General features: G+C 40.1%; 2 protein-coding genes across 7 annotated transcripts in view; both read left to right on the top strand.

The window, feature by feature from the left end:
- The window catches only part of MOSMO (modulator of smoothened), a 29477-nt gene extending 11810 nt beyond the window's left edge, over nt 1–17667 (top strand). The window contains exons 2-3 of one of the 2 annotated variants that reach the window (XM_061367338.1): nt 10504–10716; nt 16843–17667. In XM_061367338.1, coding sequence (XP_061223322.1) covers nt 10504–10716; nt 16843–17027 — 398 coding nt within the window. In that variant the 3' untranslated portion in view covers nt 17028–17667. Of the gene's footprint in view, nt 1–10503; nt 10717–11581; nt 15638–16842 lie in introns of those variants that run through there. The other variant, XM_061367346.1, reaches the window with a different exon arrangement.
- A 3810-nt stretch (nt 17668–21477) lies between these two features.
- VWA3A (von Willebrand factor A domain containing 3A) overlaps nt 21478–25330 on the top strand; it is a 29757-nt gene continuing 25904 nt past the window's right edge. For 4 of the 5 annotated variants that reach the window (XM_061367359.1, XM_061367376.1, XM_061367367.1 and 1 more), the window contains exons 1-6: nt 21478–21793; nt 22032–22152; nt 22759–22883; nt 22961–23035; nt 24334–24388; nt 25148–25246. In XM_061367359.1, the coding sequence (XP_061223343.1) occupies nt 21729–21793; nt 22032–22152; nt 22759–22883; nt 22961–23035; nt 24334–24388; nt 25148–25246 (540 nt within the window). In that variant the 5' untranslated portion in view covers nt 21478–21728. The remainder of the gene's footprint in view (nt 21794–22031; nt 22153–22758; nt 22884–22960; nt 23036–24333; nt 24389–25147; nt 25247–25330) is intronic. The other variant, XM_061367384.1, reaches the window with a different exon arrangement.

Raw genomic sequence — 25330 nt, forward strand, 5'->3', positions numbered from 1 at the left:
ACTCTGTTAAAAAGAACACAAACTCATCAGATGTTAAATGGCAGAACAGCTGTAGGTGTCATAGCTTCTAGCTTTTAGTTGAACATATGGTATGAGAGTGGTGTAGCTGACTAGAAAACTCACTTTTAAATATTGACACTGCCTTTGATCTTTCAGCTTTTTAGGCAGTGAAATTTGTCAGCTTTGAAGAACTTTATTTTGGTTGGGGAAAAAGGAAATAACTGTGGATGTTTTGGGTTTGGGGGGTTTTTTTTGGTGTTTGGGGGTTTTGGGTTTTTTTTTGGTTTGTTGTTGTTTTTTAGCTTAATAAAACATCAAGTTTTGTTTTCGCTTTTTTTAAGTTCTCTTTTTTATTCCCCCCCCCCAGGCCCTTGCCACTTTAGAAACTGCAAAGATACCAGTCACTGACAACACTGTCCTGTTGTGAAAGTGCTTACAGTGTCAGAAAACAAACAGCCAGAAGGATGCAACTTATTAGAGATCCTGTTTACCAACATTTAATTAATTCTGTCTTCTGAAGTAGGAAAGAATACCTTTAGCATAGGTGGATTTCTTGGCTGTGATGCGTGAGAACACGTAGAGCCTTTGTTAAGGCCTCAGGAGAGCTGTTCCTGTGATGTTGCCTGAGGAGAGATCTTTCAGTGTGTGGCAGTTCAGCTCTTCTAAAACTAATTTAAAAAAAGGGCAAAACAAACCCCAAGCATTCAAAAGCTGCACCCCAGCACAAAAGCAGCACGGCATTGGAACTTGCGTGTTGGAATTCAGAAATAAACTTGGTTTTTACTGGTCCAAATGCCTGCAATTCAAGCAGTGCTTAAAACTTGTATATCATAATGACTGTCATCTGTAGTAATAAACTCTTCTAATACATGTAAGTCATAAGGATCTTTCCCAGTAGATGGCCCCTGATTTTTATATTTTTCCTCTTTGGGGGTGGGAGGAGGGAAGGAGAAGTCTGTGGTTTTTGTGGAGGGGGATTTGGTTTGAATTAGGCATGATGCAGACACTGAATCGAAAACTTGTGAGACGACTCAGACACCAGATGGGCTTCAGCAGCAAGGCAGGCTTTTCTGTTCATATACCACAACTCTTTTAACAGTGAGTTTAAGCTTTCAGAATGAGAATTCTTCTGTTTAAAAGCCAGTAAGCTTTGGAGTTCTAAAGAATGTCAAAAATGATACCTAATAAATTAAATTCTCTGCAAATTAGATTGTTATATAACATTCTATTGGTAGGTTTCTCATAGCTAGCATAAGCTGGCTTTTAAGCTAGGGATATTACCTCATCTGTTGTTGCCAATGTGAGTATCTTTAAGAAAGATGGTTAGTTTCTGAAACAGAGAAATGTGCTTTATATCTCTAGAGCAAGAAGGATGGTGCATTTCAGAGTTGGTTTGAAAGGGAGAGAGCTTTTTGATTTCAGAGAAGGAGATAAATGGAGTAGAAGAGAAATAGCTTATATAATAACATGCTCCATCTTGCAGTACTGACTTGAATGGCTCTTAAAAGACACACTGCAGATATAACAATGACTTTGCAAGTAAATCTAAGTCTTTTTAAAATTGATCTTTTAACATTTTATGAATACTTTTATGTGTTCGTTTTGTACCATTAAATATCCAGCAGACATATGAATTATCTTGCATCTGGTCTGCTTCAGAGTGATAAACTCCCAAAGCTTTTCTGTCAGGGTTACAATACCTATTAGATTATTTGAGAGACAAATCAGAGTGAATGCCAAAACCATAAGATCTGGCATACAAAGGATAGGAAAGATAATATATAATCCTTTTGTTTTGAACTCCTCTATGTTCTGTGCCTTTGCAGTTAATCCTCTGCTATTCTTTTAAGCCTTTCTCTAGATCATCTTTTGACATCCATAAATCTTATTTTAGTAAGTCTGAACTTGGTTGCCTTTTAATCTACTAAGTGAACAACATACTGGAACATCCGCAGTAAAAGAATCAATCTGTCATGCCACATCCTGAATGCTGTACTTGCATGGTAACCTTGAAGTTATTTTAGTGGCATAAGTACTAAAGAGCATCTATTCAAACTACCCCCATCCCTCACAAAAGAAGTAATTATTTATGCAAGAACAGTAGCAGATACGGTATTCTCATACTTCATTGGAAACTGGCAGTTGATCCTCTTATGTTTTGATCCATTTATATACTCTTTATAGTTATTTAGGTATAACCCAGTTTTAATAGAATCATAGAATGGTTAGGGTTGGAAAGGACCTTAAGATCATCAACTTCCAGCCCCCCTGCCATGGGCAGAGACACCTCGCTCTAAACCATATCACCTAAGGCCTCGTCCAACCTGGACTTGAACACCCCCAGGGATGGAGCATTCACAACCTCCTTGAGCAACCTATTCCAGTGCCTCACCACCCTAACAGGAAAGAATTTCCTCCTTATATCCAATCTAAACTTCTCCTGTTTAAGTTTTAACCCATTACCCCTTGTCCTATCACTACAGTCCCTAATGAAGAGTCCCTCCCCAGCATCCCTATACGCCCCCTTCAGATACTGGAAGGCTGCTATGAGGTCTCCACACAGCCTTCTCTTCTCCAGGCTGAACAGTCCCAACTTCCTCAGCTGATCTTCATATGGGAGGTGCTCCAGTCCCCTGATCATCCTCATGGCCCTCCTCTGGACTTGTTCCAATAGTTCCATGTCCTTTTTATGTTGAGGACACCAGAACTGCACACAATACTCCAAGTGTGGTCTCACGAGAGCAGAATAAAGGGGCAAGATCGCCTCCTTTGACCTGCTGGTCACACTCCTTTTGATGCATCCCAGGACACAGTTGGCTTTCTGGGCTGCAAGTACACACTGCTGGCTCATGTTCACTTTCTCATCGACCAGCACCCCCAAGCCCTTCTCCGCAGGGCTGCTCTGAATCTCTTCTCTGCCCAGCCTGTAGCTGTGCCTGGGATTGCTCCGACCCAGCTGTAGGACCTTGCACTTGTCATGGTTAAACTTCATGAGGTTGGCATCAGCCCACCTCATAAGCGCGTCAAGGTCGCTCTGGATGGCATTCCTTCCCTCCAGCATATCAATTGAACCACACAGCTTGGTGTCATCAGCAAACTTGCTGAGGGCACACTCAATCCCACTGTCCATGTCAGCGACGAAGATGTTAAACAAGACCGGTCCCAACACCCATCCCTGAGTGACACCGCTCGTTACTGGTCTCCAGCTGGACATTAAGCCATTGACCACGACTCTTTGTGTGCGGCCGTCCAGCCAGTTCTTTATCCACCAAGTGGTCCATTCATCAAATTGATGTCTCTCCAATTTAGAGACAAGAATGTCATGTGGGACAGTGTTGAACGCTTTACACAAATCCAGGTAGATGACATCAGCTGCTCTACCGCTGTCCATCAGTTCTGTAGTCCCATCATAAAAGGCCACCAAATTGGTCAGGCAGGATTTCCCCTTACTGAAGCCATGCTAGCTGTCACCAAGCACCTTGTTGTTTTTCATGTGCCTTAGCATGCCTTCCAGGAGAATCTGCTCCAAGATTTTGCCAGGCACAGAGGTGAGACTGACTGGTCTGTAATTCCCCGGGTCATCCATTTTCCCCTTCTTGAAAATGGGGGTTATATTCCCCTTTTTCCAGTAGTCGGGAACTTCACCTGACTGTCATGATTTCTCAGATATGATGGCCAGCGGCTTAGCAACTTCATTTGCCAGCTCCTTCAGGACCCGTGGATGGGTTTCATCAGGACCCATGGACTTGTGCACGTTCAGATTTTTAAGATGGTCTTGAACCAATTCCTCTCCTACAGTGGGCCCAAGGTCTTCATTCTCACAGTCCCTGCATCTGCCTTCCAAGACTTGGGTGGTGCGGTCAGAGCCTTTGCTAGAGAAGACCGAGGTAAAGAAGTCATTCAGAACCTCAGCCTTCTCCAAATCCTGTGTAGCTAGTTCACCCGAGAGCTTCCTGAGGGGGCCTATGTTCTCTCTAATCTGTTTTTTATTTGCTATGTACCTGTAGAATCCCTTCCTGTTATCCCTAATATCCCTAGCCAAGTTTAATTCTAACTGGGCCTTGACCTACGCAAGAAAGTGGAAGAAGAGGTGTTCAGCTTGCTTAGTTTCTTAGCTGCAGTTTATGTTTATATGCTATCTTACAAAATGGTCTGAGATGACATAATTTGAGGTTATAAACATTTTTAAATTGCTTTAATGGGTCAATGGCTGAAAATTTAGATGAGGACAAAGGACTTTTCCATTTAAAACTCTATGAGCTGTGGCAGTTGGCATCATTCAGTGGGACCTTATGTACAGAGAGACCTTATGATTTTAAGTATTACAACATGGACCATGCCTTTGGGAATCAAGAAGTCTTCCCCAGCCTTATTAATCTTTTTTTCTCCCCAGATTTGCAATGTATCTTTTTCCTCTTCACACCAGAGGTGGTGCATATCCTGCAAAGGCCAAGCTTTTTCAGTAACCTTCTGCACTGCTTAGTCTAAGCATAACTAATTTTCTCATAAGAGAGGGTATAGGGCCTTATGTCTGATCAGAGTTTTACACTGGAATAAGTAGAATGTACTATATGTACCCTGAAGTACCTCCTAGGTTATGGCAGGGAAGGATCAGCAATGTCAGTTCCCTAGATTTTGGGAAAGGCTGAAGGAAGAGTACTGTGTTTCTAGGGAGCCAATACTTAAGAGTATAGAATTAATAGAAAATTTCCCCAAAACAAAATACATATAAGTAAACTTGAAGAAGTCATTCTGTTCTCCCTCTTTGTATAGTAATATCATGTAAAGTGCCCACTGTAAGGAAATAAATTCCATATGTAGGACTGGAAAACATCCCACTTAAACTGCCAAATTCCTTGGGTGACTTTGAAAAATTTTCTTTGTAGAAATGCCTCCTCCTTGTTTGCTGTTACGGGCAGTTGCATTGGAACTATTCTTACCATGCTCTGTTGTTTGTTCCTCTCAGGAATTCCTCGGCTATGCTTCGCTCACTTTGAAAGCGGTCTTCTGTCAGAGAGGCTTGGTTGCAGGCAAGGAGCAGCAGACATGTTAAAGGCAAGGTGGCCGATATCAACTTGATGGTTATCCTTAACATTGGTACAGGGAATTGGTCTGCCATGACAAAATAACTGCGCTCTCTTTAAACCTTTTAAGTCTCCACTTGGACTGGGTGACAAGCTACAGCAGTGCACTACAGCTGCAGCCTGTTCCTCCTCTTAGGTGAACCTAGACCTTTTCCCATTCAAGTTTATTAATTTCATAGAACTTAGAAACTTTACAAGAACAACTTGATTTCCTCCTGTCCGTGTCTGTGGCCCAACAAGAGCTACAGGGAATGGCTTAACTGAGCTGCCCTTGTTTTAATATATGTCATTCTCTGGGATGTGACTGTTACCTAACCAGCAGCAATGAATGTTGTAGTGTGCCCAAATAACACAGCTCCATGTACTGTGCTCATTACTAAAACATAAAACTTATCAGTGTCCTTGCCATATTGGTGGTACTCTAAGATTTACGTCACCAACAACTCTGTTAACTGTGCTCTTCACATAGGAAAGATGGTTTAGGAAGTCCACAGTAGACTAAAGAAAAGGATCGTGTTTGAGCAGAAATTGTCTGGCAGTCACAACTGGGGTTTCTAGCAGAACCACACCATTTCATCAGGACAGGGAGGGTGGGCAGGCAGGCTGGATGGAAGCGGTTGGATGTTTTAACCTCCTCAGTAGGCATATTGGCCTGTAATATTTATTTAATGTTGGTAATCAGGATTTTGCTAAGGATGTGGTTCATATACGGAAGGCAAAAGTGAGGAAGCTCTTGTCAAAGAATATGAAGGATTGCAGGGGCATTTAAATGCAAGGAATAACACTTTTCTTTAAAATGCGAGGAAAGAGTAAAGATACTGTCAAGTGGGAACTGTATGGGAGGACAGAGGAGGAGCAGGTACCCCAAGTGGTATGAGCAAGAGCAGTTCTGAAGATTTGTGCTTTGGTATGTTCATGCTACAGCATAGCTGTTGAGTTCTGTGACCTTCAAACGTTTGAGCCCCACCTCATTCACTACGTCGTTCTTTTACCATATCAGTTGCTTCTTATACTGTGGTAAACTCTTCATGGCAGTGGCACCTCTCCTGTGTCCATGCTTTATCCCATGTGTTCCAGCAATGAAGTAACAGATGAGCAGCCATCATTCTACTACTGCTTTCCAGCTGTGATACTGCTGTGCCACTTTTAATAATTCAGAAGTGGTGGAGAGGTGGGAGAGCAAAGGGCTGCAGCAATCTTTGTTTCCTTGTAGCGTGTGATTCCTTCTTGGTGGCTCTGGAGTTAGCACGGAAACGGGAGAGGGATGGCACAGCACTGTGGTACTCGTGGGTCAGTTGATGGTGGTGGCACTTCAGCATGAAGGGATAATACGAGGTCTTCCCCTTCTCTGGTTTGGTGCTGTTCCCCCTCTTCCCTCAATGGTTCTGTGAAATTTGATTGTTAAACAGGTGATGCTCCCAAATATTTGTTAAAGCGACTTTTTTTGTTACTGATTCAGGTGAAAATATGCAGTGTCAGAAAATGAGCATTACTGGTGGTCTGGAGGAGTTGGGGTAGTGTAGGAATATGATCATGAAATCTTTCACCAGTATAAACTGGAGTCCTGGTTACAGTCAGACTGTCACTACTGGAAGGTTGTTTCATGTGTTTGAAATGAACTGGTACTTTGGAAAACAGATCTACTGGAAAAGACCGAGGACTACTTGACTGACATTTGTTCAGTGCAGCATTCTCTGTTCTGATGAAGGCTGAATCTCGTCTCATTACCAGTTTTTAGTAATTAGAGTATCTATCCTAATCACCTCTCACGCTAGCTATACTGATGTGCATAATACCAGTCTTGAAGCTATGGAGTGAGTGGCATATAAGAGAAAAGGAGCAGCATCTTGCATCTCAGGTTGTTATAGCTGCCGGTGGTTGTGCAGTATGGGCACTGGGGAGTGGAGGCTGGGCAGCTGTGGTTAGTCACTGCACGTGGTTTAGGGCTGTATCCATCTTTAAGCTGCCTAATATGCTAGCATTAGCTGTGCTGTTTGCTTTATGCCTGTGTTAGAGGCTTAGATTTCCAGCTATTATGTTGGAATTGTTTTGAGGGAATGACTAAAAGCCTCTTACCTAGGGATCAGAGTAGAACTTGGTGACTGGATTGAGATGTACTGTTGGACTATTCACTAACTACAGGCAGAAGGAGACTATTCAGCTTAGTATCTCTGTCCCTTCTTTCAATGATAGTGACGGATATGACTAGACAGATAATGACTAGAAAAACATTAAACAGGATTTTCTGGAAGAAGTTAGTTTGTTGGCAGCTGCCTGGCAACTGTTTGCTTTATTGCTCTGAAATGGGACCAAGACAAGAAAATGCCATGTAAACCCACTGTTCTTTTGAATTTTGTAGCAAATAAATACTGGTTTTCCACACTAGAGACTTCTGTTGAAGTCTGCCTCCAACAGGAGATTTGTCACTATGGGAACAGCTATGAGGTTTAATTTTCTTCTGCCCAGTTTATGTACACAAGTGAGGTATCCCTGTAAAGTGAGCCTAAATATGAACTTTAAATTTATTTACAACCACATAATGAATGTTTTTCTCCCAGTTACTTGTGAAACCTTCAGAAATAGTTCACAGAGCTTCTCTTGCTCTCTGTGTGCCTCTCTAGATTCTGCAGACTCAGGGTTCAAAACCTTGAATGTGGAATAACTACTTCAAATTTGTAATCCATGAAGCAGAGTTCAGAGAAAATACTAAGTAGGTGTAGCAAAAGCTTAACCGTAAAGTTCAGTATTTTTCCTCCAGAATGGCAGATACTTGAATTTAATTGCTGGTGCTTTAAAACTCTCATTAAAGTAGAGTGGAACAACACAACTGGGCACCAGAAGTGATGTTTAGGAAACCCTGCACTAAGTAGCTTCTTGCAACTATCCTTGTGTCTTCAAAAGGGGTGCTACCATGGTATTCACAATTCCGAGATTTGTATTCTATTCTTTTTCATTTTCACTCGTGGGTTTCTTGGGCTTTTTTATGTTTTAGAAAATCAGCCTTTGGAGAAGTAGACATTGACAGCAAGAGTTGCACTGGAAAACAGCAGTTCAAGATGGATTTATCTTCTGTTTTATATAAATATGGCACTGCTGGCCTTAGCTTTGGTCCTCTCTGAATCTGACATGTTGTATGTGCTCTTACTAGTTGAAAAGGTTTTCAATATAAACTTTAAATTGCATCTGAAACACAAATTTGTTGTCTCTTTCTCATACATGCTCATCTATAGCAACTGTTCTTCAGTTTCAGTTAACAGACAAAATGGAACAGAGTCCAGCACAGTGGTTCTTAGCGCTGTTGCTTTTGCCAAAGTTAAAAATGCACTAAATTATTGCCACTGAATTCAGGAGACATGTCTGAACTCATAAAGCATCTGTTGAGTGTGCGATGTCATTTTTATGAAGTCATTTTCTAGATTAGAATTGCAGCTTAGAAAAAAACCCTGACTTCTACTGCAAGCATAGTAAAATTATCAAATCCTATTCTTACAGAATGATTGGGATTAATTTCCTGTTCTGTGATACTGCAGTGAATAGGCTCTTTACCCCTAAACTACAGGAAACTACTTAGTGTTTTGTATGAGGATCTGCAAAATGCTTGTGTTTCAAGGAGCTTGACTTTTAAGGACACATGCACATCTTCCCTCTGCCCCAGAAGCTGATGTAAAATGAAAACATGGCAGGCTGTAAAAAAGCAACTGAGAAGCAGTTCATGTAAAACTGTGTACTGCACAGGCATGTGAGCTGTGTAGGATTGCTTGTGTAATTCTGGCTCAATTTTGTGTAATCCTGGTGCTCAGCAATGGTGTGATTGCTATATATTTGGAGTAGAAAATGCCAATTTTGTTGGGTTTGTAACTGACAATTTTTAAAAGGATTTTACTTCAACTTTTATCTGAAAAGTAATCTCAGAATCTTTCAGTTGGTAAACACGTAGTTAAAAGGATGTATATGATTAGGGCTAAAAATTTGTAGTCTAAACAGGTTACAGGAATGCTTCAACAGAACTGATTCAGTAATGGTTTTGTTCTTGGTTCTTCTCATCCTCTATGAGTGTATTAGAAGAGCTACATCTAATAAAACGTAATATTCTGCCTCCTAACCCAATGACTCTAAGCTCAGAAACTGGTTCTGCTGTTACTAATCGCTGAGGTGTAAGCAGACAGCATCTGAACACTTGCAGAAGTTGGCTCCAGAGTGCTAGGAGATGCGTGCAAGGACTGGTTACCCTTTTGACTCTTAGCTTACTTCTTTGTTTCATGCTCTCCCCCTCAAAAAAAAGTTAAAGTAGTATGATAATTGTTTCTCCCTCCAAAAGACATGCTATACCTGAGCTTCCAAGTCTTACTGTAATTGTTTCTCTGAGTTTCCTTCTTTGGGTTTTAAACAGGTCAACTACAATAACATTAACTTATAATAATTTGTGGAGGAATATGTTGATTCTAGTATTATCCACTGTTGGTTTTTTGCTCCTAATTTAGATAAAGGACAGTTGTGATTACTTAGGAAAGCTGTTCAGAACAAGGGAAAAATAAGAAATACATGACATAATGCTTACAAGATACTGAAAGAGATGGATTTTAATCTTGTATGTTAATCTTGGGTTAAAATTTTCCACATAAAGATAGTATCATTATTAAAGCTTATTAAAAGCTTCTTTATGAGTCTAAAAAGCGCTGAATTGGATTTTAAATCAGATTTTTATATTTAATAGAAAATACCTTATTTTATGTAAAACTCTAGGTTCCTGTACCAGCCTCATCCTTTTCCTAGGATCTTTTTGATAGATCTCTTGTGTAGAAATCCCAGTTTGTGCGTAGTAACGCGTTAGCTGTCAAAAGGATTGGCCAGCCTCCTGTGTAGAGGGATTCTTAAAGAGTCACTGTAAAGAATGGGGCTTGGGGGTTTTTTTTAATGTTCTTAAAATTTTGGCATGAATCAAGCGCAATTTCTGCTGCAAGACTTTGAGGAGTAAAGCTGTATTTACAGATAACGAGAAAAGGCATTTGACAGTTAAAGGCATTTTAAGGGCTGCAGCTCATTTTGTTAGATGATAAAAGTATTTCATCTTGCACAGATGAGGGAGTGGTCCTCCATACAACTCTGTTGCCACTTTAGCTATTATTGGCAGGCTTTATAGGAGTGCTTTATCCCTTTGATTAGACCTTGATTGCCACTCAAGAATCAGATACAGCTTGCAGCCATCTCGCTTCAACTTGTGCAAGCCTGTGATGAAAGAACATGAAAATAGATGTTTAAAGCATGCCGTCTCCCCCGTCCTCAGAGTTTGAAAGGCTTACTGAGGTTCATCGGAGAAAAAATCCCTCATTTTTGGAGAATTCTGAACTTTGGTTTGCAATTGAGCGCCCCTCAGAGAGGATTTTGAAAGTTTACTTGCCTCTCTGCTATGTATTTTCAGGTGCTCTCACAGTTGGCCTTGTGCGACAGTGTCAAACCATCCATGGACGTGACAGGACCTGTATTCCTCCACGGCTGCCTCCTGAGTGGGTCACTACGTTATTTTTCATCATTATGGGAATCATTTCACTTACTGTCACATGTGGTTTGCTGGTGGCTTCCCACTGGCGAAGAGAAGCTACTAAATATGCCCGCTGGATAGCTTTCACTGGAAGTAAGTGACCTCAACCTCACAGTTGACCTGTATACAGGATAAACTGATGGAGTCTGCAGTAACAGTATAGTGTTGTTTAGGAGCACTGCTTAGGGCTCTTACTATACAAACCATTCCTTCTCTTTAAATGCCACATCTGAGGAAAAAATAATATTCTTCAAAAATCAAGGGGTTTGTATCTTAAGTGACTGTGATTGAGAGGGAGTAATAGAATGTGGGCCCAAAGTGAGATAAAGAAAGGCCTGATCCTTTTGCCTTCCTTGGGCAGTGTATTAACTGACCTAAGAAAATGAGCAGGGATAGAAGAGGTCAGTCACGAACTGTGCGTATGATAGTCTTTCATTCTTCCCCACTCCCATATATCTAGGGCTTATTCCTAGCAGAGTGGAATGACTATAAAGATTCCCTCCCCAAGTAAGAGGCAGCAGTTTGATAGATATGACTTACTGCAGTAAGTAAAATCCATCCCTCTTTCAGGTGTCTCATGAATACCTTGTTCAGGGTTGATGCTGGTTCAGTTGTTCATGCTCACAGTAGGTGTTTTATTCAGAGTATCTGTATCCTAATTGGCTATGCAAGAGGACTGCCCACTGCAGAGCATCTGCTGTGCTTCACAGCACTGAGACTTTTGCTTCCCTAAGTGACCTGCAGCAGTGCTCTAACTGGAAGGAGTATCAGTGTTTTATTGCCTCCCTTGATCCTGCTCTGTATGAGCACTAGCACAACTCCTCATAGCTGAGCCTTCTCTAGCAGCCCTATGTTTCTGCACAGGGAAACACATCCTATGGCTACTTCAGTGCAAAAGAAAAATACAGTGAGGAAGGGGAATAACTTTCAAACTTCCTTTTCTTGGTGTGTGTTACAGGCTTAGCCCAACTGTGAAATGGTGCCTTAATGGTGGGGATGACTGCATGAAAAAACTCAAAACCTGAGGGCTTTAAAATTGCCTTGAATTATGACATACCACTAAAGGTAGTGTGAATGCTAACTAGAAAATGCAAGTTTGTGGTTTCCACAGGCATAAATAACTCTGTGGCATCTGTGACATCTAATGATATCTACTATGAATGAGATTTAAGCTTGTTTTGGGGAAGGGGATAATATAAAGAAGCACTTAGCTTCAAAAAAGGTACTTCACTGAGGCACTTGTACAATCAAATCCATCCTTCTGACAACTTTGCTACACAGCATATTAAAGTACCAGTGCAGCTCTTGCAGACAATGGAGCTATTGAAATGCTGTATCCGTTGTGATTGACTTCAGTTTATTTTCTGGTGAAAGATTAAAATGGCAGACAAGAGTATTACTGAATATTCCATCCCAAGTTTTCCAGTACCCTTGTTTGTACGTACATATTTCATGTATGTCTAATGTATGCAGGGAGGGTTTAAACTCAAAATGTCATATAAAATTAGGATGTTTACAGTAAGCTGAAGTCAAAGCTCTAGAGTAAAATGAATTTTTGGACTACTGTACATCAACAGTTAATATCACAATATATTTACGAAGGGTTTTTTTCCTTAATTCAGAGCTTGTATTTTGGGCTTTACATATTGCAATTTTTTAAAATATCTCCAATTGTAACATCCCTGCATTTCAGTTTTCTACAACTGTGATGGTTAGTTCAGCCAAAAAGCCTGGTACTCTAAAGCTGGGTTCTTTTTCTGTAGATCTCTTTAGGCTTGCCACAGATCCATTATTGGAAGACTAAATATAGAAGGACACTTTTATTTCAGCACTTGCCTTTTTGTTATAAGATGTTTAATAGTGAAACATACCGATCTTTTCTCTTGCAAGTCAGTTATTCATAATTCTATTAAGATACAATCTCTGCGTCGCTGAAATTCTAAAATTCAACATCTTGAGTAGTCAGCTTCAACACATACAGCCGTGACCTTTGTATTCCAGTTAATGATGATGGGAAATACTATTGCTTAACTTGCAAGAGAAGACACTTAAAAAACCCAAAATGAAAGGGAGGAAAAGTTCTGTGTTTTTCATTTTTCAAAAAAGTTGATGTGACTTCTGTGTTTCATTAGATGGCCACAAAAATTAGTAACCTACATGTAGATCAGTATTAGGAAACCGCGTGGAGTCAATCTGGAATACCATGAACAGGTCCCTCCTGTGAAGTGCCAGCGCTGGAAGATGAAAACATGTAGAAGGGGGGTAGGGAAAACATAGTTGTATTACATCCCTTCTGCAAGCAGTTTCAAGACTCATCAGCTTAGCACAGGCTGCTAGCAGATATTCTTCCCACAGAACTTTCTGAACACAACATAGGATGTGCTATCCTAGGCAGGCAGGGAAGTCTGCTGGGACTGCCAAAGGCAGCTCTGGGACTGGCAGTTCCATTCCCTTTGAATGCAAGGGGTCTAGAGTAAATCATCTAAAGGCAAAGGAATCCTCTTGCTCAGTCCTTCCCTTGCAACTCTGATAGCAGCAAGGAGAGCCTGATAAGAAGTCACTCTTTCCCAGTTCATGCTGGAATTTACATGGCAATGGGTAGTTCATATTTTTCATGGAATTTCTGCTTGTAATCTTGTCACCTTGAGTGACTTCAGATTTTTTCAACCATGTATTTACAAATATGAATTACTGCTGAAGCAGTATTGTCTGTCTTGGTTAGCTATGGGACACATGAAGGACAGAGGTTTGATCTGTCAGTTCTCTTTCCAGTATACACTTCTAAAGGGAGGCATCTGAGAGAGTATTTACTAGCACAGTGTTTGCATCCTTCCCCAGCCGGGTGATTTTACTGCACAGAAACTTGTCTTTCTGGTTTCTCTGTGAAACAGCTTTGTAGAAAGGAGAGATGTTTCCTTCTTCCAGGTAATATTGTGTGAGTGACAGAAGCCTTCTAAAGGCAAATGTGAAATTTTACCTTCAATTTCTGTAGAGTTTTTCAAGAATCACAGTATTCTTTCTGGTGTGATAGGTATTGTCACTTTGGGCATAGTTTCGTCAAAACTAGCACTGGTGTCTGGGTCCTGTTTAGTACCAAATTCATACAGTGTAATGGAGATTAGATTCCTTCTTCGTGTTCATTCCTTGGCTGTTGCAGGAATTCACAGAGCTCCCACAAGATCCGTTTACATCTTACACAGATTTTGGTCTCTTACCATCTGCTACAACTAGAAAAGGAATTAATTCTGTGTCTGCTACCACTGAATGAGATGCTTCTCTGAGATGTGTCAGGGGAGGGGATGCTGGACAGAAAAATATTTCTGCTTTTTTTCAAGCATTTACCAGATAGTCTAGTATTCTTTTGCCAGGGGATTTCAATGTTGATGAGTATGATGGCCTTGGGTTTTGGAATGCAAGTAAAAATGGGGCAGAGAAATCACATTTTTAATTAACCACAGCTATCCTGTAAACGTCTATCCCTGGTGTTCCCCAGTGATAAAGTGCTGCTTGAGTTACTACAGATTTGTGCCAGGTGCTGCTTTCTATGTTACCCATCTCTAAAGAGACAAGCAGGTATTACAATGAGGCCTCTAAAGACTAGACCATAGCTTTTTCCTTCTTTTAATATGATGTATCCTGGATTTTTGAAGTTATCATTGGATGCTCAAAACAATTTCAAGCTAAAGAATTACAGGAACTAGATCTTTTTGTGACAGCCACCATCCAGAAGCAGTCTAGAAATTATTGTGTTTTGTTACCTAAATATTTTTGTTAGTAGAAATCGTAGTCATTAAATGCCTTTTCTGCAAATTTTCCTACCCAAGGAAGAATTTTAAATCAAAAGCAACTACTCTTGAGGAAGAGGTTCTGTATGGGTTGCTGGGAATGTTTCTGGAAATTCACTGAGTTGGTACTGCCAGATATGGAGAGTTGTATTTGGGCTATAGCTTGTGTAAGAAATTCCTATCCTCTAGCTTACAAATCTCCTTCATAGAAAATACACTAATTAATTGACCACTTCATATATTGGATTTTCTCCTTATTTTCTTTCCTTTTTTATATTGGATTTTCTCCTTAGCTGCTGCTTATTAAAATGAATTTATCATGCAGTCTTTTCTTAATGACTTGCCAAACCTTTGCCCTAATTCCTTTGCCAGGCTTCCTAATCCGAGAGAGACTTTGATGAATCCATTTTTTATTTGCTATTTCAGTAGACTAAAAAATTCAGACCACACTAAGAAAATTGCTTGGACACCCCCATAGCAGAACATGTGCGCTGTGAGGATGCAGAGTGGAAAAGATGGCTGGTTACTTGTGTAGTGAATGTGTGAAATGTGGGTGCACATCAGCATTCTGCACACACAGAAGTTATTTTTTGGTCCTGCTATGAACTGATGGAGAGTTGAGGTGCCTGCACGCTTCTGCCCCCGAGCAGAACACAAGGAGACACCAGGCACACACTCCACAGTGCCACTAGCAGATTGCAGACCTGGTGTGTTATGTCCAACACACCTCAAAGAACAGCGGTTTAGTAGAGAGGATTAAAGATCTGTTCTTCAGCCATATCCATGAGTCCATCAGAACTTTTCCAGCTGTGTGGTTTTTGAATATAATAACAGAGATTTAATCTTGGAAGTGCAGGTTGTTTTCTGAATCCTGAAGCTATTTCCTGTGTTAAAATGTTGCAGAAGTTTTGTAAATAACTGGAATGCTTATCAGGGACTAACTGGATGTAACAGGAAGCGTGCTGAGTTATAATGTGACTTACCCTGGGAATATTGTTCAGATTGTTACTTATTATACGTGTGTGTTACTATTACACATCAACCTCTGTTTTCTGGACTACTCAAGCATGGAGCTCTTCTATGCTTACACAGGTGTGCTCAAGAAGCACATACCCAAGCTTCCTCTCCTCAGATAGACCAGCTGTTGGTTAAGATACATTTGAAAGAAGGGAGACATTCTTTAAGGATTAGATTGTGGAGTGTGGAATTTCATGGGCCAATAATCATGTAGATTATTTAATGTTTAACGTCTGGTTGCCAGTTGTTTGGTTTTGTTTTAATAGATAGCCTAGCGAGGTAGCACTGAGCAAGAGTGTAGTAACTATGCAGCTGCCAGATGGTTTTTGTTTGTGCTCTATTTCTTCCCCTTTTAACAAATATTCTGAGGTGTTACTACATTAAAAGTGGGACCGGAGCTCCCTCTCGTGGAACATTTGGGTTTTTTCCTTTCCTGAAAGCAAGGAGCAGCTGATGCTCCGGTTGTAGACCGTGATTCATGAAACCATCTTTTTTTGTTTATGCCCAAGTTCTGCTTGGACACGTTTTGAGTTCAGATCGATCATGCCCAAAACTAGTCTCTTCTATGGAACATGAGTGCTTTTGTCCTTAAAACTGAGGCCTGTGCTATGCAAATCATAAGCTTTGAGCATTGAGATATATGGGATAAACTATTCATCTTGGATAAACATGGAGTCCTTTAAAGTTTTTATTATGGGCAGGTAATGCCGTAGCTGGATAAACTGGAGCATGTGTGTTTAGTCAGGAAAAGCATTGGTGAAGTTACATTAAAAATATTGGGGGTGCTCCAGCCCATCATTTCCTGGTTTGGAAAGACTAGAAACTTTGCCCTGGTAAGGCAAAAGGGGATAGATGAGCTCCTGAATCTGTTTTATGTACCTTGGAAATAAAAGCAGCTGCAACACTGCTGACTTGCACAAGAACCAGTGATTAAGGTTGGCAGTGGATTTTGCTGTTGCCTGTTTGACTTGTGGGGAAGCTGAAGCAGGGAACAGCATCCACACTTTGTTCTGTGTCTTAGTAGTGGAGACAAGAAGGGAAAGAAAAAGACAGCACATAGGTCCCTTACTAACAAACAAAAAGCAGCAGTATGTGTTACCTGAGGGAAGACTGAAAAAATCAGCATGAAAAAGTCATGGGCAACCTGATCTAGATGAAGATGTCCCTGCTCATTGCAGGGGGGTTGGACTAAATGACCTCTAGGAGTCCCTTCCAACCCAAACTATGCTATGATTCTGTGTTTTAAAAGCAAGATAAAGCCTCCTGAGTCATTTCAAGCAAATTAAATACTAGAATCAGCTCTTCAGTTTGGTCAGAATATTTTGCTTGCTTTTCTGGACTGCTCTATGAACAAATAAATAATTTTACCTTAACACAGCAGTGACCATTTTTTTTTTCTCTTCTTTTTTGTTTGCAGTGATTCTATTCTGTATGGCAGCCCTAATATTTCCAATAGGATTTTACATCAGTGAAGTTGGAGGTCAACCATATAAATTACCCAACAACACAGTGGTTGGGTCTTCATATGTACTGTTTGTCTTATCCATTTTCTTTACAATAGTTGGACTTTTATTTGCTGGCAAAGTTTGTTTACCTGGCTGATGAATGTCTGAACTGCGGGACTTTATTTTGCAAAAGACCAAGACATCAGAATTGCATTCTCAGGAGGATGCCTGGATCAGACTGTCAAACATGTACTGAAAAGAGGAATGCTTTGACTTGTTCTCACTATGCACTTTGGATGAAAAAAAAGGAGAGCCTTTCCCATAACCAAATACAGACAACGCTGACTAATCTCCTGAGCATATTTTAATGCAGTCAGGTCTGCACTGTGATAGAACTAGTGAAGAATGCTTTACACTGAGAAGCATAATGCCCCGTGTTACTGTACTGTTCCTGTTTTTAACGTCTCACGATTTGGAAGTCGAAATACGAACTTTGTGGTAGACCAGAGGGTTGCAGAGGAATTCAAGTGAGGCTGGCCTCGCTGTTTAGGAGATTAGTATTTTACATCTTCCTTCTAATGAGCAAAGCCTTTGGCACCAATGTGGATCAATCTTGCATTACTGCACCAAGAAGCCAATAGATCAGAACATGTTCTCTAAATGTATGTAAGAGCAAGAAGACATACATCCCCTGCTCCCCCATAAGCTCTAGAAAAACACTAAGGAACTTTTTACAGGGGGATTTCTTCCTTATATTTATATAAATATATATATATATATATTTTGCTGATGCAGTATACAGTGTGTGTGTGTACATGTGTGTGTGTATATACACATATATGTAATATATGTATATACACACAAATGGTTCCTGGAAAAGAACTCGGAACGCTTTGCTAGCAAAACACTGTGGTGTGCAAAACTAGGACTCAATAGAAAAAAGCCATTTCTCTGAAGGCCGCATAGCTGAGAGTCTTCAGTTTACCTCATTCTTTGTAGCAGCCCTTGATTTTAACAGTTTTTTGTAATAGGTACAAATGATCCCATGCCTTTTTAGGTGCAATTTTAAGTTAAGCTAAAATTCTTTTTATGGTAATTTATTTGTATATGAGGGTAGAAGGTGAAATCATGTCATACCTTAAAGTTAAAATCCTAATTTTGGGAAACTGACACTATTTAAATTATTAGCAACTGTTGTACAGAGTCTCTTTTTGTACTGCATTGTCATATTAGCATTCATACATGTTCAAGCACAGCATTTTACCACAGGTAAGCATTTCTCTAGCACATGTAAAATTCAATGCTCAAAGTAATGCAAACACTATTCCACTGAAAGATGAATGAACTTACTGTCACTTAAGTATTAAAATGAGCAATATAATTGTTTAAATAATATATGCCTTGTTTACTGAAATGATTTTAAATGTGGATTAAAGGGCCACCCAAATTTGGAGTAAATATTCATCACTAAAGGTAGTTTTATTTTTCAGCACAAAGATAAACCTTGGAATCCATAGATGTCTTAATTCATTACTCCATCTAACCTTGCAGGAAGTACAATTTAGTGTCCTAGGAAAGCTGCCCTATTAGTATTATCAGTATTTTCCAGTTAATACATGGTTTACCTAAGATTCATTATGAAAACAATAAAATTCTGTATTTCAAGTGCTGTTTCACTGAGCTTATTAGAACTGTGTTACTGAATAGACATTTTCCTAACACATTAGTGAAATTGTAAAATATTCCAAAGTAATCACTTATCTGATAAGCTTAAGTGTTTGACAATAAGAGAATTTGCACAATTCTTTTAAACTGTGTGCCATTCAAACCCTAGTGGGTCCCTGGCCTCCTCCTCCATCTTTCTCCTCTCTCCATCCCAAAGGTTATTTGCTGGATTAAGTATTTTTTTCTTTTGATATTTTTTAACAAACTCATCGCTGGAATGGTCTATAAGCAACTTCTTTCCAGTCAGCTCACTCACAGGTGGAAGGGGGTGTTTACAGATCACTACATTTTTCTGAAGTGTATTAATCTGTAAATATAGCCAGGCACCAACTTGAAAGTAATGGTTTAAATATGATTTGGTTTCTAATTTAAGCCTTCATCTGCACGAGCTGCCTGAAGTCCCCAGTGATGTTGATGGAGACAGAACACAGGGTTCAGCTGCTGCATGTGTGTCTAAATTTCTGGTGTTACCACTGCTGTATTCTAAGCTGAAGTATTCACTAAAACTTAGAAATTATGATTTTGGGGAAAAAAAACCAAAACACCTCTGTCAGAAATGTCATTCTTGTAAATAGTTTTAGGAGATTTTTGTAACTGGAACACGGGGAGAGGAGAGTTTCTCAGCTGCTAAGATTCTCCCCCCTCCCCAGCTTTATAGTCCAGTTATAGTAACGTCATGTATACAGTGGATTTAGGCTTAGATTAAGTGGATCGATGTTTGATTAAAAAATTTAAACTCTTATCTTGGAGAATACCCAGACTGTGGCTGGGTGACTGGAAATATATCTGGTCTGCCAATGCTACTGTTATGAATTATTAAATGATAGCAGAGATTTAACAAGTTAATCGGTGAGATAAATATTTCACCAGGAGCATCTTAAATCCAGAAACAGATGCAGCCACCTGCATTAAAAAAACCCCAAACACCTCCACAACCATTATTTGAAGAGACAGCTGTCAACAGTTGCTTTTAATGAGGTCACTAAGTACTATATAGTACAGTATTAATTTATAGCAGAAAAAGGTCATATCTTGTAAACTGTATATAAAACACTGTTTTATGGTGCAATCATTTGTCAAACTTATGTCTGTTACTTTTGTTTTAAAGCTGTGTGCATTTTTTCATACCTAAGAGCATCACTGTACAATCTGCTGAGGACTATAGGTTTTATTTGCACAAGGTTTTGTTTTAAACTACAGGAAGTTTGTATTGAACATGCCTAAACTTCTGTAGACTTTTTCAGTTCATGAAAAGCAAATGTTTCCATGTGGGTCTTCTCCAGAGGTAATCCCATATTTGTGTTGGGTGTTTACATAAGCTTTTCTGATTATGCCATTATTTTTCACTTTTAAAGGACAGCTCATTTCATATGTCACTAGAGAGTCTTATTTAATCTTTTGCTTCAAAGTTCCCCCAAAGGTTTAATGTCCCAATGTAATGTAATTTATGCACACATTGTGATGCGTGTAGCTAACAACATGTAAGATTGGAAACTCAAAATACCTTCAGAAGGAAAACTATTTGATTTGTCTGTATAGATCTTACCATTGAGCTCAGCTGAAATCATCGCTTGGAAGCTGTTTGTCTCAGATGTGGGGAGGGTGTGCTTACCTGAAGGCACCACTCTAACCATTTGACACCATTTTATGTTGTGAATCTTGTTGGTGAGTGATAGCAGTTTTCAAAAGACGCTAGTAGCGTGCAACACCACTGAGCCCCATCCTCTGGCTGAGGTAAAGCCGCCAGACTAGGGCTCCCCTGTCAGCCCTGTGTTTCAGAGCTGTTGTTTAACCACTTCAGAACACAACCGTAGATGACTGCCCCAACACACAAGAAATGAAAGCTGTCCTTTAAAACCTTTGTGAAGGATGGAAATAATGAAGGAAACGGTGTCTGCAAGCGGGTTGTCCTGCCTGGGCGTCACGTCGCTCCCCGCCCGAGGCCTGACCGTCTGCGTCCCCCGCCCCGGCCTTTAGTGAGGATTGTTTTCTAATTGGTTAGAGCATTTTTCAATTAATGATTTCCGAACAAATGTTAATACAAACTGTATAAAATGAACATAATTTTCTTCACTTGTATTTTTGTTATTGAGCAAGTTTATCAAAATAAATTGTCTACTAAAGCGACTGGCCTCGGCTGCGCTGATTGGAACCGGCTTCGCGGGCCCCCCCCCCCCCCCCCGGTTTCCTCAACCCCGGCTCCCGCCTACCACCGCCCCGGGGCTGTGGGAGGCGGTGTCGGCTCCGCCCGCTTAGGGCCTGTCTGTCTCCACCGGCAACGCCGTAACACGCCGAACGCGGACGGCGGACGGCCCGCTTGCGGGACAAGGGTCGGGCGAGTGCCGGGAGGTGCCTTGGCAAGACGAGGCTGAGGGGTTTGGGGGGAATCTCTGTCACTGGCTCAGTGGCCGCCCGTGCTTTCGGGGCCTGACCAAGTGAAGCGGAGGTGGAGGGAGGGTGTGTGGGGAATGGGGGAGCTTTTTTTTCCCCCGTGAGGTGAAGAGAGTCTCTGGGGATAGGGCGCCGGTGTAGCTGAGGGGCGCTTCCCCCGTGAGGTGGGGACAGTCTGGAAGGCAGAGGGCTGGCTGCCCTGACGCACTGTGACCGGGAGGGCACAGGCGGGGTGAGGCGCGGAGCCTAGCGAAGTGAAAAGCAGGATTTTATCCTAGTTTTTGCTCGGTCTTAGTGCACCACAACAGGAAGGGCAGCTCACCCACGGCCTCCATCCGCGCATCCCACAGACCGGGGGTGTGCCACAGTCCGGCTGTCTCCGGCTGCTTGCCCCTCACACACCGCAGAGCTGTGGGGTTTGTCTTGGTTAATCTTTTCCTTCAGGTTGAGCCGTGTAGTTAGAATCCTTGCTTACTGTGCATACACATAATTAACTGTGTAAAATCCCTTAGCAAATAGCTCTTTCAAGGTAGTTCCTAAATGTGTTCTCTGTAGATAGGTAATTGTAATTCCTCTTTGCAGCTGTGTTTTAATTTGCTGTTGTCCCACGTGCGATTTAATTACCACGTAAGTTGCTGGCGATATTAATACCTTTTTAAGTAGTATATACTCCTGAGGAGTTAAACTTTTTAATACTTTGAATTTTTCCTTTTTTTTTAACAATTCTAAGTCTATTTGAATAATGGATACACGCATCAAGAAAACGGCACAGTTGTTGGACAGCGATCAGGGTTTGGAAAAAGCTGGGTGAGAATACTGGTACAAAAACGTGTTGGGACTTCATACATAAATACAGAGTAAATAACCAGTTTGTATAAATTATGTACTATGTCCTTGCAAAATATTTATCATATATCAAATGGAACGTGTAAACAAATGTCAAAGCATAAAGCATTTCCTGCAGAAAAAACCTTGCAAAGATTTTATGGCAATACAGGAATATTAGGAGTAATGAAGCAATAGAGTAAAATTCATTGTTTTGTAGGTTGACCAAGAAATCCAGTCTGCAGGGTGTTCATCCACCATGGCATGACTTTACTATGTCGCATCCAGGATCAGATAATGGATTGCTGGTCACACACAGCAGCAAGATTCATGATATGCTGGTAGGAGAGTTTTGTTGCTAAATGGAACAACTAGAAAACTAACGCATGGCCACTATTCATAGAGAGTGGGGAATAAATGCATTGATAGGCAACTAATATGTTTCCTTACATGTATTTGCATATAATATAATGACAGATATAATCACTGAGGTTATGAAACTACATGCAGCGATGAATCAGTCTGTGAAAAATCAGGCAAAACAATAAAGGTAGTTCAGTTGTTCGTACTGCCTTTTTCTTCAGAAGAGGAGAAGACAATATATACCCCTTTGAACTCTGTGAAGCAAGTTTTAGAGATACTTGATATTTTTTTTCCACTGGTAAATCACTGGGGTATGTATTTCAATTCTTCTGCTAAACTCTCCAATTTCTTCCTTCCTGTCTTCTCCAGACTTAAGTTCTCCTTCAGTTTACAAACTGGGGATGTGCTGAAAGCTGCTTTTCCTTTGCATCCCACATCCAAGAGTATGCCAGTGCGTAAGATTGTGGTGTTCTTCGACATGCACTGCCTACCAGCAACTTTCCTTAGGATGTACATTTTGTCACATTGGAACAGCACATTTCTTTTCTTGTATTGCATTTAATTTTTTGTTACTTGATCTGCAGAGAGTACAAATGAAGGAAGTACAGTTTGAAAAGGTGCAAACCTCTGAAGAATGGCTAAGAAACTACAGTTTAGAATCCTTGCAATTAACATTAGAACATCTGGTAGATGAAGGCAATATTATTTTGTAAGTACAACAGTGCCCTTTCTTTGCTCTGTCATTTTTGTGTGCACCTCTGATGTTAATGATGCATAATGTTCCAGGAATTTAAGAAATGGTGTTGAAGAGATAGAGTTTCCAGAAGAGACTGTTAAAGATTTTGAGTCCAGACTTTCTGAGTAAGTATCCATCCTGTTTATGATTTTGATGCATAACTGATGCTGTTATCATCACCCATCACCCGTAACTACAGGTAGTGCCTTAAATCTTAATTTGTTATTGGTGGGAACTTTAGAGTATCTCAGCATTAATCCTTTCTGCTGAGATTTAGGGTGGGTGATAATTCTTTGTCACTACAGCTGAGGTTTTACTTTTTTAATGAAGGTGCCAATCAGGCAGGTTTTGAACTGAAGCAGTTAGCTCATTTTAGAAAGTCAGCTAATGAATGGTTGGGTTTTCAGAGGTAAGACTGCATATTTGTGGATTATGTTTACTGTAACTTGGGTTAGTTTCAAGTCATGGATCTAGTGAGGACAATTGGAAGTTAAAAGTTTTCTAAGTGAATTTCAAATATATAAAATCAAGGAAACTTAAATTGAGAAAAATGTGTAATTAATAGATTGAATAAGCTGTAGAATAATCACAATGTTTTTGCTGGTCTTCACAATACTTGTAAGACTGTTCTTAGGAGTGCCACTACTTCAGCATATGTTACTGTGCCAAGTCATGAAGGTACAGAATCTTCCAAAGGTCCAACCTCAGTACTTGGGCCATGAGCCATTTAAGCAAACTGTCTGCAGATCTAGTTTAAAAAAGAAGTAGCTTTTGTGTTTTGGAAAAGCAAAACAGTTTTTCCCTTTAAAATGTTGATTTAAACTGTTTAAATTACAAAAACGATGCATATAAGTTGATTGAAGTAAAACAATTTTAGACGGCAGCAAGCATTTCATTTTACCTCAAGTTTTACCTGTTTTGAAATGGAAATTGTTGAAAGTTAAGCTGCAGTTAGTCTGGCACTTCAGTGAGTGTGCTGCCTTTCAACCACAAGGTTCTATTTCATGAGTTTCTTAAGCAATAGTGTAGTTTGTATTAAATACATCTCCTGACAATAACCTGTGTGTGCTGAACTAAACTCAGTTTTGCCTGAACTTCTGTTGTTCACGCATACACATGCTGAATACCCTTCTCCTGCGTCTGAACAGAATAAGCCAGCACCTGATTAGAAAACGTTCTAGTGTTCTGTTTTTTCAGACAGCCACCTATCTAATCAAATAGCTTTAGGAGAGAAGTATTTAAATGGTTAACCCTGCAACCACCAGCTGTATGAGAACACTGGAAAGAGTAGTTTTAAATACTACTTCTCACAGATTTTGCATCTGTGAGAAGAAGGATGTGATGAAGACAAATGGTTGATTGTAACATTGATGTACAATGCAAGAGATTTCCTTAGTTAAATGTGTGCTATGCCTTTTGTCAGAGCGATTGAACTTTACCAGCAGCGAATTCAGTGGCTGTTGCAGGACAGCAGAAAGGTAACTTTTAAATTTGAAGTATGTTTTTAGAATGGAACTGTATATGGCATTAAAGAATAAAATATTTTTTTAGTATTAGTGAAACGTGTCTTCCATATCTTGTATATTTTTGTTATCTACTGTTAGACGTAATATGCAGTGATACTTATCTTGTCCATGGATTGTTTTCTTGATCTTTTACTGGTATGCGATTTTCTGCTTTCTAGATCTAGCCTTTTTCTTTCTCTTAGCAGTCTTAATCATTAAAACCTCTTGCTGACATTTAAGCTGGAGCAGACAATGCTGAGCTTAACCTCTGAGGGAAGTGGAGCTGTCTTGTAGTCCATTGTGCCCTCTCTTGCACAGCTGGTTAATCAATCACTTACTGTGCCTAGCAGGGCTAATGATCAGGAATCAGAAAAGGATATGACTGCTTCTCAAAGGGGAGAGGGATAGAAGCAGCACTCCAAAATTTGGTTTCCACAAAGCTCCTTGCTTTAACCTGAAGGAGATGCTGTAGACGAAGTTATTTTTTATCCTTTCAAATATTGAATAGGTTGCTTGGGAAGGATTAAATACGATTCACTGGTAAGGTTTTAATTCTTTTTCCTTGGATTTGTCAACTGTGTCATCTTTATGCTAAAACTCTTAATGTGCAAATAAATACCTAATATTTGATTTTAAAATGGTGTTGTACAAAATAAGCAGTAAAATTAATAAACAGTAAAATTATTTAGCTGTAGATAAGCTTTGTATTTATAATAACTTTTCTCTTTTAAGGTGTTTGGCCTTATAAAAGGAACCAAAGTTGGACTTTTGGTTGATGTGTCTCATGTAAGCTGTAGACCTAGACTGCTGGATTTTCAGAAAGATCTTTTAGTAAGTTGTAATAAAGCAGACTTTGGCAATTATACTAATCAAGCTTTTATGTAACTACAAGCCAGGAACTACGTAGAAGAAAAA

Source organism: Neopsephotus bourkii, unplaced genomic scaffold, assembly GCF_033783945.1.
Source record: "Neopsephotus bourkii isolate Nb327-2 ecotype Australia unplaced genomic scaffold, CSIRO-AGI_Nbou_v1 NB_126, whole genome shotgun sequence".
NCBI lineage: Eukaryota > Metazoa > Chordata > Aves > Psittaciformes > Psittacidae > Neopsephotus > Neopsephotus bourkii.